Here is a 17,369-nt window from a genome sequence, read left to right as displayed (position 1 = left end):
CTATGAAAAGACGTGGAGAAGTGCAGGGTGGTATCATCAGCGTAGGAGTGGATAGGACAAGAAGTTTGGTTTAGAAGATCATTAATGAATAATAAGAAGAGAGTGGGTGACAGGACAGAACCCTGAGGAACACCACTGTTAATAGATTTAGGAGAAGAACAGTGACCGTCTACCACAGCAGCAATAGAACGGTCAGAAAGGAAACTTGAGATGAAGTTACAGAGAGAAGGATAGAAACCGTAGGAGGGTAGTTTGGAAATGAAAGTTTTGTGCCAGACTCTATCAAAAGCTTTTGATATCTCCAAGGCAACAGCAAAAGTTTTACCAAAATCTCTAAAAGAAGATGACCAAGACTCAGTAAGGAAAGCCAGAAGATCACCAGTAGAGCGGTCTTGACGGAACCCATACTGGCGATCAGATACAAGGTTGTGAAGTGGTAGATGCTTAACAATCTTCCTGTTGAGGATAGATTGAAAAACTTTAGATAGGCAGGAAATTAAAGCAATAGGACGGTATAGTTTGAGGGATTAGAACGGTCACCCTTTTTAGGAACAGGCCGAATGTAGGCAAACTTCCAGCAAGAAGGAAAGGTAGATGTTGACAGACAGAGATGAAAGAGTTTGACTAGGCAAGGTGTAAGCACGGAGGCACAGTTTCGGAGAACAATAGGAGGGACCCCATCAGGTCCATAAGCCTTCCGAGGGTTAAGGCCAGCGAGGGCATGGAAAACATCATTGCAAAGAATTTTAATAGGTGGCATGAAGTAGTCAGAGGGTGGAGGAGAGGGAGGAACAAGCCCAGAATCGTCCAAGGTAGAGTTTTTAGCAAAGGTTTGAGCAAAGAGTTCAGCTTTAGAAATAGATGTGATAGCAGTGGTGCCATCTGGCTGAAGTAGAGGAGGGAAAGAAGAAGAAGCATAGTTATTGGAGATATTTTTGGCTAGATGCCAGAAATCACGAGGGGAGTTAGATCTTGAAAGGTTTTGACATTTTCTGTTAATGAAGGAGTTTTTGGCTAGTTGGAGAACAGACTTGGCATGGTTCTGGGCAGAAATATAAAGTGCATGAGATTCTGGTGATGGAAGGCTTAAGTACCTTTTGTGGGCCACCTCTCTATCATGTATAGCACGAGAACAAGCTGTGTTAAACCAAGGTTTAGAAGGTTTAGGACGAGAAAAAGAGTGAGGAATGTACGCCTCCATGCCAGACACTATCACCTCTGTTATGTGCTCAGCACACAAAGACGGCTCTCTGACACGGAAGCAGTGGTCATTCCAAGGAAAATCAACAAAATACCTCCTCAGGTCCCCCCAACTAGCAGAGGCAAAACGCCAGAGGCACCTTCGCTTAGGGGGATCCTGAGGAGGGATTGGAGTGATAGGACAAGATAAAGATAAGAGATTGTGATCGGAGGAACCCAATGGAGAAGAAAGGGTGACAGCATAAGCAGAAGGATTAGAGATCAGGAAAAGGTCAAGAATGTTGGGCGTATCTCCAAGATAGTCAGGAATACGAGTAGGATGTTGCACCAATTGCTCTAGGTCATGGAGGATAGCAAAGTTGTAGGCTAGTTCACCAGGATGGTCAGTGAAGGGAGAGGAAAGCCAAAGCTGGTGGTGAACATTGAAGTCTCCAAGAATGGAGATCTCTGCAAAAGGGAAGAGGGTCAGAATGTGCTCCACTTTGGAAGTTAAGTAGTCAAAAAATTTCTTATAGTCAGAGGAGTTAGGTGAGAGGTATACAGCACAGATAAATTTAGTATGAGAGTGACTCTGTAGTCGTAGCCAGATGGTGGAAAACTCGGAAGATCAAGAGCATGGGCACGAGAGCAGGTTAAGTCATTGGCACATAAACGCAGCATCCAGCTTTGGATCGAAAATGAGGATAGAGAAAGTAGGAGGGAACAGAAAAGGGGCTACTGTCAGTTGCCTCAGACACCTGAGTTTCAGTGAGGAAAAGAAGATGAGGTTTAGAAGAGGATAGGTGGTGTTCTACAGATTGAAAATTAGATCTTAGACCGCGAATGCACAAGTTAATGAAGAAAAAGTTGAGGGGGGTGTCAAGACACTTAGGGTTGTCGACGGAAAGGCAGTCCGACCTGGGGACATTTATGGTCCCCTCACCAGATGGTGACTCCGAGGCTGGTGTAGGAGTCGCCATGATGATTTTAAAATTTTTGAGTGAATGGTGTGTGTGTTATTAGGTGCTTGTAGTTTTGTGTGGAGGAAGAGAGTTGTCTTTAGAGGGCAGGCTGTGACTGCCCCCTTGTGTTGTGAGACACAAAGGGAAACGTTCAGTGAGGTCACATCTGGGTTTAATGATAAGTTCACAGCACCCCCTGAACAGTGCTGCACACCTCACTGGGAGTAATTATCGTTTCGGCAGGTGTCTACTGCCTCCTCCAGCTCACACACAGAGGCACGCTGACAGTGCTGCCAGTGTGTCGTGGAAAGGAAGAAAGGGAAGGGACCCTAAAAGAGATGAAAAAGTCCCTTGTGCACGCCTGGGAAGTACGCCTGAGGGAGTTTAGGTGTTAAATTAGAGGAGACATGTTGACCCCGTGCTCTCAAGTAGCCGATCTGCGGAAGACGTCACAAGAAGAATAACAACAAGATCAAGAACAAGATCATCGTCATTGTTGCCTTGTTTACCTTTGTCACAGTGCTCCTCCTCCTGCTGTCCGTGTGTATGTGTGTCTGTGTGTGCGTGTGAGCCTGCCTGTGTGTGTGTGCGTGTGTGTGTGCGTGTGTCTTTTGAAGGCACCTCTCAGGCCGCTGCTGTCTCCTCTGCCTGGTGAGTGAGGGCGATCTCTCTCTCTCTCTCTCTCTCTCTGTCTCTCTCTCTCTCTCGTACACACGCAACGAAAACTACTACTACTACTACTACTACTACTACTACTACTACTACTACTACTACTACTACTACTACTACTACTACTACTACTACTAAGGTTTAATTTCCTGATTCTCTCTCTCTCTCTCTCTCTCTCTCTCTCTCTCTCTCTCTCTCTCTCTCTCTCTCTCTCTCTCTCTCTCTCTCTCTCTCCTTATTCTCTTTTTCCGTATAATTATCTCCTCCTCCTCCTCCTCCTCCTCCTCCTGTTGTTATTTGTTTCGTGAATATCATTAAGTGTTGTGTCTGCAGGAAGGAAGGAGAACAATTCGTGACAAACAAATAAAGGAAGGAAGGAAGAAAGAAAGGACAGTGTTGAGTCTCGCAGGTCACGCCAGCGTCTAGTAAACTGTAAATTTGCTTGCTTCACCTGGCAATTGTGAACCAGTAAGTCAATTCTTCCTTCACTTTAGGTTTTGTTAGGTTAAGTTAGGTTTGGTTAGGTTTGGTTAGGTATGGTTAGGTTTGGTTAGGTTAAGTTAGCTTAAGTTAGGTTTGGTTAGGTTAAGTTAGGTTAAGTTAGGTTTGGTTAGGTTAAGTTAGGTTTGGTTAGGTTAAGCTAGGTTAAGTTAGGTAATATTATGTTTGGTTAGGTTAAGTTAGGTTTGGTTAGGTTAAGTTAGGTAATATTATGTTTGGTTAGGTTAAGTTAGGTTTTGTTAGGTTAAGTTAGGTTTGGTTAGGTTAGGTTAGATTAAGTTAGGTAATATTATGTTTGGTTAGGTTAAGTTAGGTTTGGTTAGGTTAAGTTAGGTTTGGTTAGGTTTTGTTAGGTTAGGTTTGGTAATATTATGTTGAGTTAGGTTAGCTTGTGTTGTGTTGTGTTGTGTTGTGTTAAGCCGTGAGGTTGTTGTGCACCGTGGACAGGTGGATGGGTGCAGCAGTGAGCACACTGGTGTGTGGGGCTTGGCACACCAGTGGTGCGCTGGTCAGTAAACACAACTGTAGATTTAAAGTCATTTTTCTCCTTTGCAATTACTGAGTGCACCTTTTGTTGACTGTTGAACATTAGCAAGGGACAGGAACATGTGCAACACCAACACACCACCATGCATTGACCCTTTCCTCTGAGGCAAGGTGTTCACACTCCACCACTGAACACTCACCCTTTTTATGGTGTGAACAACTAAGACACGGTAACACAAACAAACAAACAAACAATGTGCAGTGCAGAATTGGAGTTGTGTCATTGAAAACCACCTACATTGATGAAATAAATCAATAAATTATGACATTTGCAACAACTTGTATTTGTAGGTGAAGAAAATGAGTGGGATTAGTGTGAGTGGTTTGGTGAGTGGCATGCAGCGTGTTCCAGCACGGAAGCCTTCTCTGGTCTCAATGCTAAAATTAACGTGCTGCCCAAACAAACAAAGTTGTCGCTGGCTTGTCGCAAATGTGCATGTCACACACAAATGGTTTGAATAATCTTGAAGTAAACACACTTTCTATAAACAACACTGCTCACTACACTCACACACACACACACACACACACACACACACACACACACACACACATAAGTAAATAAATATATGTGTGTGTGTAAATAAATATGTGTGTGTGTGTGTGTGTGTGTGTGTGTGTGTGCGTGCGCATGTCAAGCCACACGAGTTGTTGGGACAGAGAGAAGGTGCCCATGTGCTTTCTCCTTGACGGCCGCAGTGTGACTGGCGCTGCGGCAGTGGGAAGCTTGCCAACACAGGGGCACCTCTTGTTGTTGTCTGATGCAGCTAGTGGCTTGAGTTAGGTTAGGTTAGGTTAGGTTAGGTTAACTTTGGTCAGGTTAGGTTAGGTTAGCCTTGGTTGGGTGAGGTTAGGTTAGCTTAGGTTAGGTTAGATCAGGTTAGGTTAGGTTAGAGTTAGGTTAGGTTAGGTTAGCTTAAGTCAGGTTAGGTTAGATCAGGTTAGGTTAGAGTTAGGTTAGATCAGGTTAGGTTAGCTTAAGTCAGGTTAGGTTAGGTTGGAGTTAGGTTAGGTTAGGTTAGGTTAGGGTATGGTGCAAGAAGTAAAGGGGATGGCAGTGTTGGTTGTAGCTGCAAATTTAGCAGGATAACTAAGGTGATGCTATAAAAAAATGACCAAAGGTGTTTTTGATGCATTTGTACCACAGGTGATGTGCCGACCTAGCCTGACCCACCCCTAACCTAACCTAACCTAACCTAACACAATGAAATCTAAAGCAACCTAGCCTAACCTCTCTCTCTCTCTCTCTCTCTCTCTCTCTCTCTCTCTCTCTCTCTCTCTCTCTCTCTCTCTCTCTCTCTCTCTCTCTCTCTCTCTCTCTCTCTCTCTCTCTCTCTCTCTCTCTCTCTCTCTCTCCTCAGCCAAGCAAAAACCAAGCCATCCTATTGGTCAACAGGGGATCACCATCAGCCTTCCCATTGGCCCAGAGCTTTGTGGATTGTGATTGGACGGCTGGCTGGCTGACCTGACCTGACCTCAATCGAGCCAACATGATTTACGTTTTCCTCGTTGACACTGGCACCATGATGACCTTTGACATGAACCTGGCACTAGAGAGGTAGGCAGAGAGAGAGAGAGAGAGAGAGAGAGAGAGAGAGAGAGAGAGAGAGAGAGAGAGAGAGAGAGAGAGAGAGAGAGAGAGATGTATTTTTTGGCAAAGGTATTTATGTAATTAGAATTATATCAATGTGTGTGTTTGTGACCTGTCAATATACATAGGCCTACAGATTTTGTGACCAGTCAATATACATAGGCCTACAGATTTTGTCACCTGTCAATATACATAGGCCTACAGATTTTGTGACCTGTCAATATACATAGGCCTACATAGGTACTTGAGTAAGCCTTTAGTTAGCTGAACAGTCTGAGGCAACAATCACACTAATAATAATAATGATAATAATAATAATAATAATAATAATAATAATAATAATAATAATGATAATAATAATTGGTTTATTTATTTTGTGCAGTGTTGAGGTGTTGAAGGGTGCAATACACAATGCTGTCAAGGTGCCCACAGACAAACAGGTCAGTATTGCCAGATAGCTTACCTTAGCTTAGGTTAGGTTAGGTTAAGTTTGGTTAGCTTAGAGTTCTTCCAAACTGGTGTGTGTGTGTGTGTGTGTGTGTGTGTGTGCGTGTGTGTGTGTGTGTGTGTGTGTCTCCGCTGAGGCCAAATAAGACAAGTTTTTCCATGAGGTGTGGACGGACGGGAGGGGTGTGGGCGATGGTCCTGTGGGTCCTGGCATGGGCGGTGCTGGGTGGCGGCCGTCACGTGGTTTGGTGCGGGAGAGACTCCTGGGCAGTGAGAGGAATGGCAGAGGGGCTGGCAGAGTGAGGGTGCACCAGCAGACACACCCTGCCTGACTGTGGTGCACAACAAACTCACCAGTGACAAGGCTGTGTGTCCCTCGGCTGGTGAGGCAAGGCACGCTGGCTGGAGCCGGCGAGGGAGAGGCAGCCTGCACCAGGAGACTGACTGACTGACTGACTGACTGACTGACTGACTGACTGGCTGGCTGGCTGGCTGGCTGGCTGGCTGGCTGGCTGACTGACTGACTGACTGACTGACTGACTGACTGACTGACTGACTGACTGACTGACTGACTGACTGACTGACTGGCTGACTGACTGACTGACTGATGGACTGACTGACTGACTGACTAACTAACTAACTAACTGTGTGGCTGACTGACTGATGGACTGACTGACTGACTGACTGACTGACTGACTGACTGACTGAGTTTACCTGTGTGGGCCAATTCAGGCTGCGCAGTGTGTGTGTGTGTGTGTGTGTGTGTGTGTGTGTGTGTGTGTGTGTGTGTGTGTGTGTCAGTGTCTGGGATGCCTCCCCTCTTCAGCTTGTCAACTCTGCCAGGGTCATTGACACACGCGAGTCACTCTGGCAATCTTGTTGTATTTTTCATGTTAGTTTGTGTTTTGTATTGATTTTTGTTTTATTTTTTGTTGTTTGTTGTTAATGTTTTGTGAGTTGTGTTAATATTTGATGTTGTTTGTTGAATTTGTAGAATTGCTATGTGCCTATTGCTTGTTTGCAAGGTGACAGTGGTTAGTGTGTGTGTGTGTGTATGTTACTACTACTACTACTACTACTACTACTACTACTACTACTACTACTACTACTACTGTCAACAGGTGCTGCTGGTGGTGGTGGTGGTGGTGGTAGTGAAGGGGTGAGAATGGTGGTTGACTTGCAGTGGTGAGGCAGGCAGATGCAGCAATGCATAAGAAATATTAATCTATCACTGCAACTGTAAAAACACCCTTGAAAACCCACATCACTTCAACTACAGCCTTTTAAAATAATGTTTCTCCCATCAGTAATGCAGAAATGTTAATCTGTCACTGTAACTGTAAAAACACCCTTGAAAACCCACATCACTTCAACTACAGCCTTTTAAAAGAGTGTATCTTGTCAGTAATGAAGAAATGTTGTTAATCTGTCACTGCAACTGTAAAAACACCCTTGAAAAACCCACATCAGTTCAACTACAGCCTTTTAAAAGAGTGTTTCTCCCATCAGTAATGCAGAAATATTAATCTGTCACTGCAACTGTAAAAACATCCTTGAAAACCCACATCACTTCAACTACAGCCTTTTAAAATAGTGTTTCTCCCATCAGTAATGCAGAAATGTTAATCTGTCACTGCAACTGTAAAAACACCCTTGAAAACCCACATCACTTCAAGTACAGCCTTTTAAAAGAGTGTTTCTCCTGTCAGTCATGCAGAAATGTTAATCTGTCACTGCAACTGTAAAAACACTCTTGAAAACCTGCGTCACTTCAACTGGAGCCTTTTTAAAAGAGTGTTTCTCCTGTCAGTAATGCTGAAATGTTAATCTGTCACTGCAACTGTAAAAACATCCTTGAAAACCCACGTCACTTCAACCTACAGCCTTTTAAAAGAGTGTTTCTCCTGTCAGTAATACAGAAATGTTGTTAATCTATCACTGCAACTGTAAAAACACCTTTGAAAACCCACATCACTTCAACTACAGCCTTTTAAAAGAATGTTTCTCCCATCAGTAATGCAAAAATGTTAATCTGTCACTGCAACTGTAAAAACACCCTTGAAAACCCACGTCACTTCAACTACAGCCTTTAAAAGTGTTTCTCCTGTCAGTAATGCAGAAATGTTGTTAATCTGTCACTGCAATTGTAAAAACACACTTGAAAACTCGTGTCACTTCAACTGGAGCCTTTTAAAAGAGTGTTTATCCTGTCAGTAATGCAGAAATGTTGTTAATCTGTCACTGCAACTGTAAAAACACCCTTGAAAACCTGTGTCACTTCAACTACAGCCTTTTAAAAGAGTGTTTCTCCTGTCAGTAATGCAGAAATGTTGTTAATCTGTCACTGCAACTGTAAAAACACCCTTGAAAACCTGTGTCACTTCAACTACAGCCTTTTAAAAGAGTGTTTCTCCTGTCAGTAATGCAGAAATGTTGTTAATCTGTCACTGCAATTGTAAAAACAAACTTGAAAACTCGTGTCACTTCAACTGGAGCCTTTTACGAGTAAAAGAGTGTTTCTCCTGTCAGTAATGCAGAAATGTTGTTAATCTGTCACTGCAACTGTAAAAACACCCTCAAAAACCCGCGTTACTTCAACTAGACACACACACACACACACACACACACACACACACACACACACACACACACACACACACACACACACACACACACACACACTCAGCACCAGTACTGCTGCTGCCACACAGATCAGTGAGGGGCTGCTGGAACAAGTGGGGCAAGAGGTCAGCGCTGTGCTTCGAGAGGCAGACCGGCCACAGATGAAGGAGGTGAAGGGGATTGGTGAGCGCCTGTGTGGCCTGGAGCAGCTCATGCATGATGCTGCCTACGTGGTGCAGGAGCAGAGCAATTTCTCACAGGTACTCCTTCATATCTCCCTCCACAAGTTACCTCCACACTTCTCCTTCCTCACAGACCTTCCTCCATGTTCTCTCCACTTTCTCTCCAATCCTGAGTATCCTGCAAGTCTTGCTTCATAGTTAAAATAGTGCTTTTGTTAGATAGTCTGACATCACCGCCAGCCATTTTCCCCTCCACCACCCTCTATTCTTTCCTCCATATCTCTCTCCATGAGTTACCTCCACACTTCTCCTTCCTCACAGACCTTCCTCCATGATTCTTCCACCTTTTCTCCAATCCTGATTATCCTGCAAGTCTTGCTTCATAGTTAAAATAGTGCTTTTGTTACATAGTCTGACATCACCGCCAGCCATTTTCCCCTCCACCACCCTCTATTCTTTCCTCCATATCTCCCTCCATGAGTTAGCTCCAGGCTTCTCCTTCCTCACAGACCTTTCTCCATGTTTTTTCCACCTTGTCTCCAATCCTGACTATCCTGCGAGTCTTGCTTCATAGTTAAAATAGTGCTTTCGTTAGATAGTCTGACATCACCGCCAGCCATTTTCCCCTCCATCACCCTCTATTCTTTCCTCCATATCTCTCTCCATGAGTTACCTCCACACTTCTCCTTCCTCACAGACCTTCCTCCATGTTCCCTCCACCTTCCCTCCAATTCTGACTATCCTGTGTCTCTTGGTTCATAGTGAAAATAGTGCTTTTTTGACCTGTGCTCTCTCTGGCAGGCTCTGTTGAAGAACCAGGACAGGGCAGGGAAGGTGAATGACCCATCTATATTCCCTGACCTCTGCACTTCACACCGCAAGAATTTGATGCACATGTTGAAAAACCATCAAAAGGTGTGTGTGTGTGTGTGTGTGTGTGTGTGTGTGTGTGTGTGTGTGTGTGTGTGTGTAATAGTAGTAGTAGTAGTAATAGTAGTAGTAATATAGGAACATAATAAAAATAATCAAAAAATACTATGAAATTCTTACTGGAGGTGTTACTAACTCTCTCTCTCTCTCTCTCTCTCTCTCTCTCTCTCTCTCTCTCTCTCTCTCTCTCTCTCTCTCTCTCTCTCTCTCTCTCTCTCTCTCTCTCTCTGTCTCTCTCTCTCTCTGTCTCTCTCTCTCTCTGTCTCTCTCTCTCTGTCTCTCTCTCTCTGTCTCTCTCTCTCTCTCTCTCTCTCTCTCTCTCTCTGTCTCTCTCTCTCTGTCTCTCTCTCTCTGTCTCTCTCTCTCTCTCTCTCTCTCTCTCTCTCTCTCTCTCTCTCTCTCTCTCTCTCTCTCTCTCTCTCTCTCTCTCTCTCTCTCTCTCTCTCTCTCTCTCTCTCTCTCTCTCTCTCTCTCTCTCTCTCTCTCTCTCTCTCTCTCTCTCTCTCTCTCTCTCTCTCTCTCTCTCTCTCTCTCTCTCTCTCTCTCTCTCTCTCTCTCTCTCTCTCTCTCTCTCTCTCTCTCTCTCTCTCTCTCTCTCTCTCTCTCTCTCTCTCTCTCTCTCTCTCTCTCTCTCTCTCTCTCTCTCTCTCTCTCTCTCTCTCTCTCTCTCTCTCTCTCTCTCTCTCTCTCTCTCTCTCTCTCTCTCTCTCTCTCTCTCTCTCTCTCTCTCTCTCTCTCTCTCTCTCTCTCTCTCTCTCTCTCTCTCTCTCTCTCTCTCTCTCTCTCTCTCTCTCTCTCTCTCTCTCTCTCTCTCTCAGCTGCAAGACATCAAAAGGAGATGCATCAAGGCAAAGGAAGAGCTGTCGGAGAATTTGCACGTTAGATTGAAGTAAGTATTCACAGCAGCAGGAGGAGGAGGAGGAGGAGGAGGAGGAGGAGAAGAAGAATCAGCTGTTCCTTTTTTGGTAATGATATTTGTTTGTTTGTTTGTTTTCTTTCTCAGTTTCTCTCCTTCCTTCCTTATTTTCTTGTTATCATCATTGTCCTTCTCTTTTCATTATTCACTTTGAGCTGTGTTGTCACTTGTTCCTCTTTCTTCTCTCCCTCCATTACAAAATTTTCCCTTTTCAACTCCCACCCCCTCTGTTTCTCCCTCCCCCCTCCCTCCCTGCCTCCCTGCCTCCCTGCCTGTCTCTCTTAACCGATCCTGACCCCATAGGTGGATAATGTATATAGAGAGGCGCCTGTACGAGGCGGACACGCGCGTCTCCATGCATCAAGAGAGTGTTCGGTGCCTGGCTGGACTCCTGCAGGTGGTGGAGCAGATTCACCGCGCCCCGAGGGTCTATGCCGCAGCCGTCACGGAGGTGGCTCGCCGGCACGCCTTCTCCAGGGCCTTCCTGCAGGTGAACTAAGGGTCAGAGGAGGGTGAGGATTGGAGGGGAGGTGGAGGGATGACTGGGGAAGGTGTGTGAGGAAGGAGAAGCATGGAGGTATCTTGTGGAGGGAAATATTGGAGGAAAGGAGAGAGGGTGGTGGAGAGAAGAATTACTGGCTGTGGTGGCAGACTATCTAACAAAAGCACTATTTTATCAATGAAGCAAGTGTCACAGAATAGTCAGGATTGAAGGAGAGGTGGAGGAAACATGGAGGAAGGTCTGTGAGGAAGGAGAAACATGGAGGTAACTTATGGAGGGAGATATGGAGGAAAGAAGGCACACTGGTGGAGAGTATGGCTGGCTGTCCTTGAGTTCATGCACACTCCTTACATCTTGCATCACCTGTCTGTTGTTTTGCAGTGGGCGTCTGAGCTGAGCAGCCAGAGTGGAGAGGTGTGGAGGCGCGAGGTGGAGGCAAGAAGAGGCTTTTCCCAAGACTTCTCCACCCTCTTCCTAGCCTCTCTCTTTCCTGGTATGGAAGATCTGCCCCCTAATTTTGCAACCTCTCTACCATCCCAGTTTGACATGGCTCTCCCTAAGGTAGGTGTGAGATTGTCTGACAAAAACACTATTTTAACCATGAAGCAAGTGTCGCAGGGTAGTCAGGATTGGAGGAGAGGTGGAGGGGACATGGAGGGAGGTCTGTGAGGGAGGAGAAGCAGGAGGTAACTTGTGGAGAGAGTAATGGAGGAGAGGGACTAAGAAAACACTGGCCACAGAGACGAGGCCTTGTTTTGTCACCACCACTGACTGAAGCCGGTTTGCTGGTGTAAAGTATGAATCCACAGCATAAGTACATGACTAGTCCATTACTGAGTCCTTTATAGCCTGCTTGCCTGCCAGTTGTGGTTGTACAAGTTCCTGATACAAGGTACAAGCAGGGTCATAATTCTCTCTTTAACCTGCAGGACACACCTGTCTCCCTGCCAACTATCTCTGTATAAAAAACCCTGCCAGCTTTATGCATTCTAGTTACCTAAAGTCAGTCCAGCACTAGTACCAGCTTCCCCCAAGATACTGCTGGCCCTGTCTTCAAATTGACCCTTGTTATTTGCCAGACTGTAAAGAAATCCTTGTTTACTTAATGTGTGTGTGTTTGTGTTGGCTTAATAATGCACCTTCATATGTCTGTACCTGTAATCCTTGTTTTCCTCTCTCTCTCTCTCTCTCTCTCTCTCTCTCTCTCTCTCTCTCTCTCTCTCTCTCTCTCTCTCTCTCTCTCTCTCTCTCTCTCTCTCTCTCTCTCTCTCTCTCTCTCTCTCTCTCTCTCTCTCTCTCTCTCTCTCTCTCTCTCTCTCTCTCTCTCTCTCTCTCTCTCTCTCTCTCTCTCTCTCTCTCTCTCTCTCTCTCTCTCTCTCTCTCTCTCTCTCTCTCTCTCTCTCTCTCTCTCTCTCTCTCTCTCTCTCTCTCTCTCTCTCTCTCTCTCTCTCTCTCTCTCTCTCTCTCTCTCTCTCTCTCTCTCTCTCTCTCTCTCTCTCTCTCTCTCTCTCTCTCTCTCTCTCTCTCTCTCTCTCTCTCTCTCTCTCTCTCTCTCTCTCTCTCTCTCTCTCTCTCTCTCTCTCTCTCTCTCTCTCTCTCTCTCTCTCTCTCTCACACTTTTCCACTCCGCTTTGCCTACAACGAAACATCCCCACACACCGGAGGAACTGCACACACAAGCAAAAGTGGAACCAATTAATACAATATTTTATATGCGAGGAAAACAAGTACATCACAAACTGACGCACATACTCAAGGACGCCACGTACATAAACACAACTCCAGCAGAAGAAAATGAACATCGTCTCTTCAGGAAACCAGTAAACACATTTCGAAAAGCCTTACCTGAACCAATATATGAATAATACAACTGTTGTACTATTATTTTAGAAAACTAAATGAACTGAAACACCTGTGGCGCAGACAAGACGGCATTTCTGTCATTTTTCATTCTCATACTTCTGTCACTGTTCTTCACCCAACCTCTACTACTTCTTTCAACCCCACTGTCTATCCCTCATTATCTGATTTGATCCCTCTTGTCTCACCAGCCACGCACATACATCAATAGCCTAAACAGGTGTATAGAAGCCTTACAAAGGACTCCACCACCACTTCCTCCTCCTCCTCCTCTTTCTCCTCCACGCTTAACCCACATGGCGTCTGTGTGGAGCAATTACTGAAGGGAAGAAAGAAGGTGAGAAGCGAAATAATGTAGAGCTGAAGGAGGGAAGTGGAGCAGGAGGTGGAAGAGGTGTAGTGGGTGCAGAGAGAACAGAATGCAAGATATGAGCGCACAAGAGGAAAGAACGAGGGGGAAGAAGAGGGGAAAGAAGGGAAGAGTGAGAGTGGTAGAGGGTAATAGGAGGAAGGAGTGTAAAGCAAGGAAAGGAGTAAAAGAATGTAGAGGAAAGAAGAGAGGAAGGAAGGAATAAGGTGAAAAAGAGGGAATATGTAGTGTGAGACTGGGTAAGAGAAACGAATGAAAGGGTGCAAGAGAGAGAAAGGTGCAGGAGAAAGGGAGGAAAGCGAAGGAGTGTGGAGGAGGGAAGGAAGGCGCGAATGGGGAGAGGAAAACAAGAATGAATGAAGGGGAGCGTCCGGTCTGGAGACGAAAAAAAATGAAAAATAATGACTTTTTGTGAAAAAAATATATGTGGTAGGTATACTTGTTGGCAGCAATCTCGTAAAGATTTAAGGGGAAATGCCCCATAGTTTCCCTTTAAATGGCATTTAAATGTCACGCAATCAACCACGTGCGTTTGTTTACATCAGCAGAGTAAGTTTTTCTTACCCAATACTACGAAAAAACGCTAAAATCTGAACTTTTTTTTGCTTGGATACGATATGGCAACACTCAAGGCGAGTGTGTGTGTGTGTGATACTAGCTCCCAGCAAGGATCCTGCCTCCTCAGTGCTCACGTAGCTCTTGTCACGGGAGGTTGTTGCTCAGTCTCTCGCGACTTCTCCCACTCTCACAGCTACTAAGCGCGTTATTTCGCCACTACAAACTACAATCTACCTCCTGCCAACCATGCCACGGTTGTCTAAGAGAAAGCAGCAGAGCAGGGATGCCTGGGGCGTGAAGTTGGATACAGAAAGGGGAAAAATACCTCGCCTGGAGCCGCCAGTCGAGCCGCCAGTCACAGCAAGATGTGGTCACAGCAAGATGTGGTCACGGGCAAGCAAAACAAAGTTTTCTGGCTTGAAAAGACTCTCATTTGTTGCACAGTCAGCAATACTGGACCATAATTATGGTTACAGGAAAGCCTGTTTGCTGCCAGCATTGAATATCAATACGAAGGCGCTAAGAAGATCTCTCACAACAGAAGATGAAGAAAGAAAGAGGCACCACGAAGTCCAGATGAAGCCGAAAAGAAAGCAGAAAGAGAAAGCATCAGCAGAGTACGAACCTGGTGGCTTCTAAAAACCTGGCAACAAAGAGAAGTGTGGGCAACTTTGACACCCCTTGCTTGACAAGATAATACATTGCCTTTTCGAAGGCAATGGGGGACCAGGAGCCTGATATACTTAGAAATACATCTGATTGTATCAATAGATTGATTATGATAAAAAAGAACTCATAATAAACCTGAAAAAGCTTCCTAGTGTATTATAACTGGATCGTAATCGATCAATAAACTTTATCGGCCCCGTATCTCAAAACATAAGTTATCCCCCTTTAAAAGTTTTCACAGGAGTTAGTTTTAGCTTGATTTCAATGAAACAAAAACTAAAACACAGAAGAATACTTCTTCTTCAAAGTTACGTAGGCGTTTTTTTTATATAGGTCTCATGTAATTTGTATTAATATTTTTTTTGGTAAAAAAAAGGCGAAGAAAGACAGATAAAGAAAAAATCATAAAACAAAACCAAAAGCCAAAATGAAAAATCTGCCTACGTAACTTTGTTAGGTATCATAACATCTCTAAGCCACAGAAAAATAAAGGTTGTGGGCCAATTAATAACGACGGTGAAAAGTTTTAAAATTTTCCTTGAAATTGGAATTGGGGGGGGTGGGGATGAGGGGGGGTGGGGGCAAGAAAGGGGATCAATGTCTAATATTGATATACATGTTGCCAATACTTCACAACATAAAATCAGAGCGATTCATGCTTATTTAGCAGAGATACAGAAACACCCATCCAAACCGGACTCTCCCCTGAATGTAAGGATAAGGAAGGAAGGAATTGCAGTGAAGAAAGAAAGAAAGAATGAAAGAAGAAGAGGGAAGGAGAGAATCGATGAGAGAAAGGAAAATAATGAATAACAATGGATGTGTAAAAGGGAAAGAGGCATTGAGTGGAAGCGAAAACGTGTTGATTATGAAAAGGAAGAAGGAAATGAATGATAGTGAATGAAAAAGGGGGAAAAAAAGGGGAGAGTCCACGTGAATAAATTGGGCAGAAGGAAGGAGTAAGTGGAAAATGGAAGAAGAGGAAGTAGTAGGAAAAAGAAGAGATAAAAACAAAAAAAAAAGCACAGTAGCGATTTGTTACGAAAGAGGAAATACGAAAGAGGAAATAAAGTAGAGGAAAAACTATATAAATCTGATCACAATTCAGATTTAATTTCCTGCACGAGTTTGTTTTGTACTTTGTGTTGTGGTGGTGGTGGTGGTGGTGGTACAGGTGTTAACGGCTGTGGTTGTGTTGCTGTTGTGTTGGGGCTGTGGTGGTGGTGAACCAGATGGTGTGGAGCTGGAGTTGTTGTTGTTGTTGTTGTTGCTGTTATCGATTTTTATATTGTTTTACAGAGAGAGAGAGAGAGAGAGAGAGAGAGAGAGAGAGAGAGAGAGAGAGAGAGAGAGAGAGAGAGAGAGAGAGAGAGAGAATGTTAAAGGAAACCTGGTGTGTCGTGGCGTTGACCACACTGAAAGGCAGGCATCTACTCGTAATTAGGAGTAGCCGGAGATTATAGGAAGCCGTGCCACGTAACAAGGAACATAATATACCATTTTGTCTCAATCCTTATTTATATTTCCAGTTCACATTACCCACATCAGTGCACTACACATTCTCGATCCAATGGGCATATTTGTTGCTCCAGTCCGGCACTACAACCAGACTTGTAATTAGAACCAGTGGAGTTGGCACCCCACTTTCCACACGATCAGCTACACTGCCCTCACGTTGACACCACTCGGCCCTACTCGTCCACCTGGCAACCTAACGCCGTTGGCTGCTAACTCCTGCAACCATACACCAACACAACTATTCTTACACAACCCTCACTATGCATCGCCCGATAATGGACAGTTGTTACCTAGCCCAACAATCACAATTCACTTTGTTCTCCCCGATAAGGAACATTATTTATAGAACCCGTTAAACACACACTTAACACTTAAGTGTAGTTATCAATGCCTCTGAATAACACCTTTTCCAATTGTGTGCAATAGAAAACACAGTGAAAACAATTACTAGGAAAGAAAAGAGTAAGTGTACTCACCTCAAGAGTGCAGGTGTGTAGACTCTGGGAGACGGGAGGAAGCAAGGAGTGAGGCGGGAGGTGCCTGTGGGGAGAGACACACTGTGCTTCATGCTCTTACATTTATACTCCACAAGCACAAGTCTGTACCTGTGTACATCTATCTATTTGTATCTATCTGTATAAACACACACACACACACACACACACACAGAGAGAGAGAGAGAGAGAGAGAGAGAGAGAGAGAGAGAGAGAGAGAGAGAGAGAGAGAGAGAGAGAGAGAGAGAGAGAGAGAGAGAGAGATCCAAAAATGTACTCCTTGTTTGACTCGCTATAATTAACTGAATTTTTTTTTTCTTAGAAGCAGTTGGCCAAAATAATAATGTCAGAAGTAAGACAAAGCTTTGAAGAAAGAACATCTGTCATAAAGTGTTACTGGAGGCACGAAAATGTCAAAGAAGTGCAAAGACAATTCAGAAGACACTTTGACAGGGATCCACCAAGGTGACGCACCATTGCTCGCATCACAGCTAAGTTTGTACCAGATGGAACTGTTCACGACCTCCATAAGCAAGCGTGTGTAGTAGTAGTAGTAGTAGTAGTAGTAGTAGTAGTAGTAGTAGTAGCAGTGGTTGTAGTGGTATTAGTGGTGGTAGTAATACTAGTGGTAGCAGTAACAGAAGTAAGGAGAGTAGAAGCCTTTGTGAGAGGAAAAAAGTAGTAGTAGCAGTAATAGTAGTAGTAGTGGTAGAGGTAATATTTGCGATTTGTTGCTACTACTACTACTGCTACTACTACTACTATTACTACTATTACTGCTACTACTACAACTACTACTACTACTACTACTACTACCTCTAACACTATTACTACTACTGCTGCTAATAATACT

At 44.4% G+C, this 17,369-nt stretch overlaps 1 protein-coding gene across 2 annotated transcripts; it reads left to right on the top strand.

Moving 5' to 3' along the window:
- The first annotated feature begins 2,503 nt into the window (after positions 1 to 2,503).
- On the top strand, positions 2,504 to 17,086 carry LOC135095329 (RB1-inducible coiled-coil protein 1-like). Of its 2 annotated transcripts, XM_063996093.1 has the most exons (10): positions 2,504 to 2,792; positions 3,144 to 3,278; positions 5,219 to 5,415; positions 5,831 to 5,888; positions 8,607 to 8,777; positions 9,501 to 9,614; positions 10,448 to 10,518; positions 10,849 to 11,035; positions 11,429 to 11,608; positions 16,839 to 17,086. In XM_063996093.1, exons 3-10 carry the CDS (start codon positions 5,348 to 5,350, stop codon positions 16,983 to 16,985), a joined length of 996 nt encoding a protein of 331 aa, XP_063852163.1. In that variant the 5' UTR covers positions 2,504 to 2,792; positions 3,144 to 3,278; positions 5,219 to 5,347; the 3' UTR covers positions 16,986 to 17,086. The 2 variants fall into 2 exon arrangements, with proteins under 2 accessions (XP_063852163.1, XP_063852164.1); XM_063996094.1 differs by lacking the exon at positions 3,144 to 3,278.
- Positions 17,087 to 17,369: the final 283 nt, after the last annotated feature.

Source organism: Scylla paramamosain, chromosome 48 (assembly GCF_035594125.1).
Source record: "Scylla paramamosain isolate STU-SP2022 chromosome 48, ASM3559412v1, whole genome shotgun sequence".
Classification (NCBI taxonomy): domain Eukaryota; kingdom Metazoa; phylum Arthropoda; class Malacostraca; order Decapoda; family Portunidae; genus Scylla; species Scylla paramamosain.
Note: the sequence above shows the minus strand (reverse complement) of the source record. Positions and strands in the feature narration are given on the sequence as shown.

Excerpts from the sequence above, each read along its gene's own strand:
- LOC135095329 (XM_063996094.1), top strand. The coding sequence starts at position 5,348 with ATGATTTACGTTTTCCTCGTTGACACTGGCACCATGATGACCTTTGAC. Across the intron at positions 5,416-5,830 it reads ATGAACCTGGCACTAGAGAG|TGTTGAGGTGTTGAAGGGTG; the intron begins GTAGGCAGAGAG and ends TATTTTGTGCAG. Across the intron at positions 11,036-11,428 it reads TCTCCAGGGCCTTCCTGCAG|TGGGCGTCTGAGCTGAGCAG; the intron begins GTGAACTAAGGG and ends GTTGTTTTGCAG.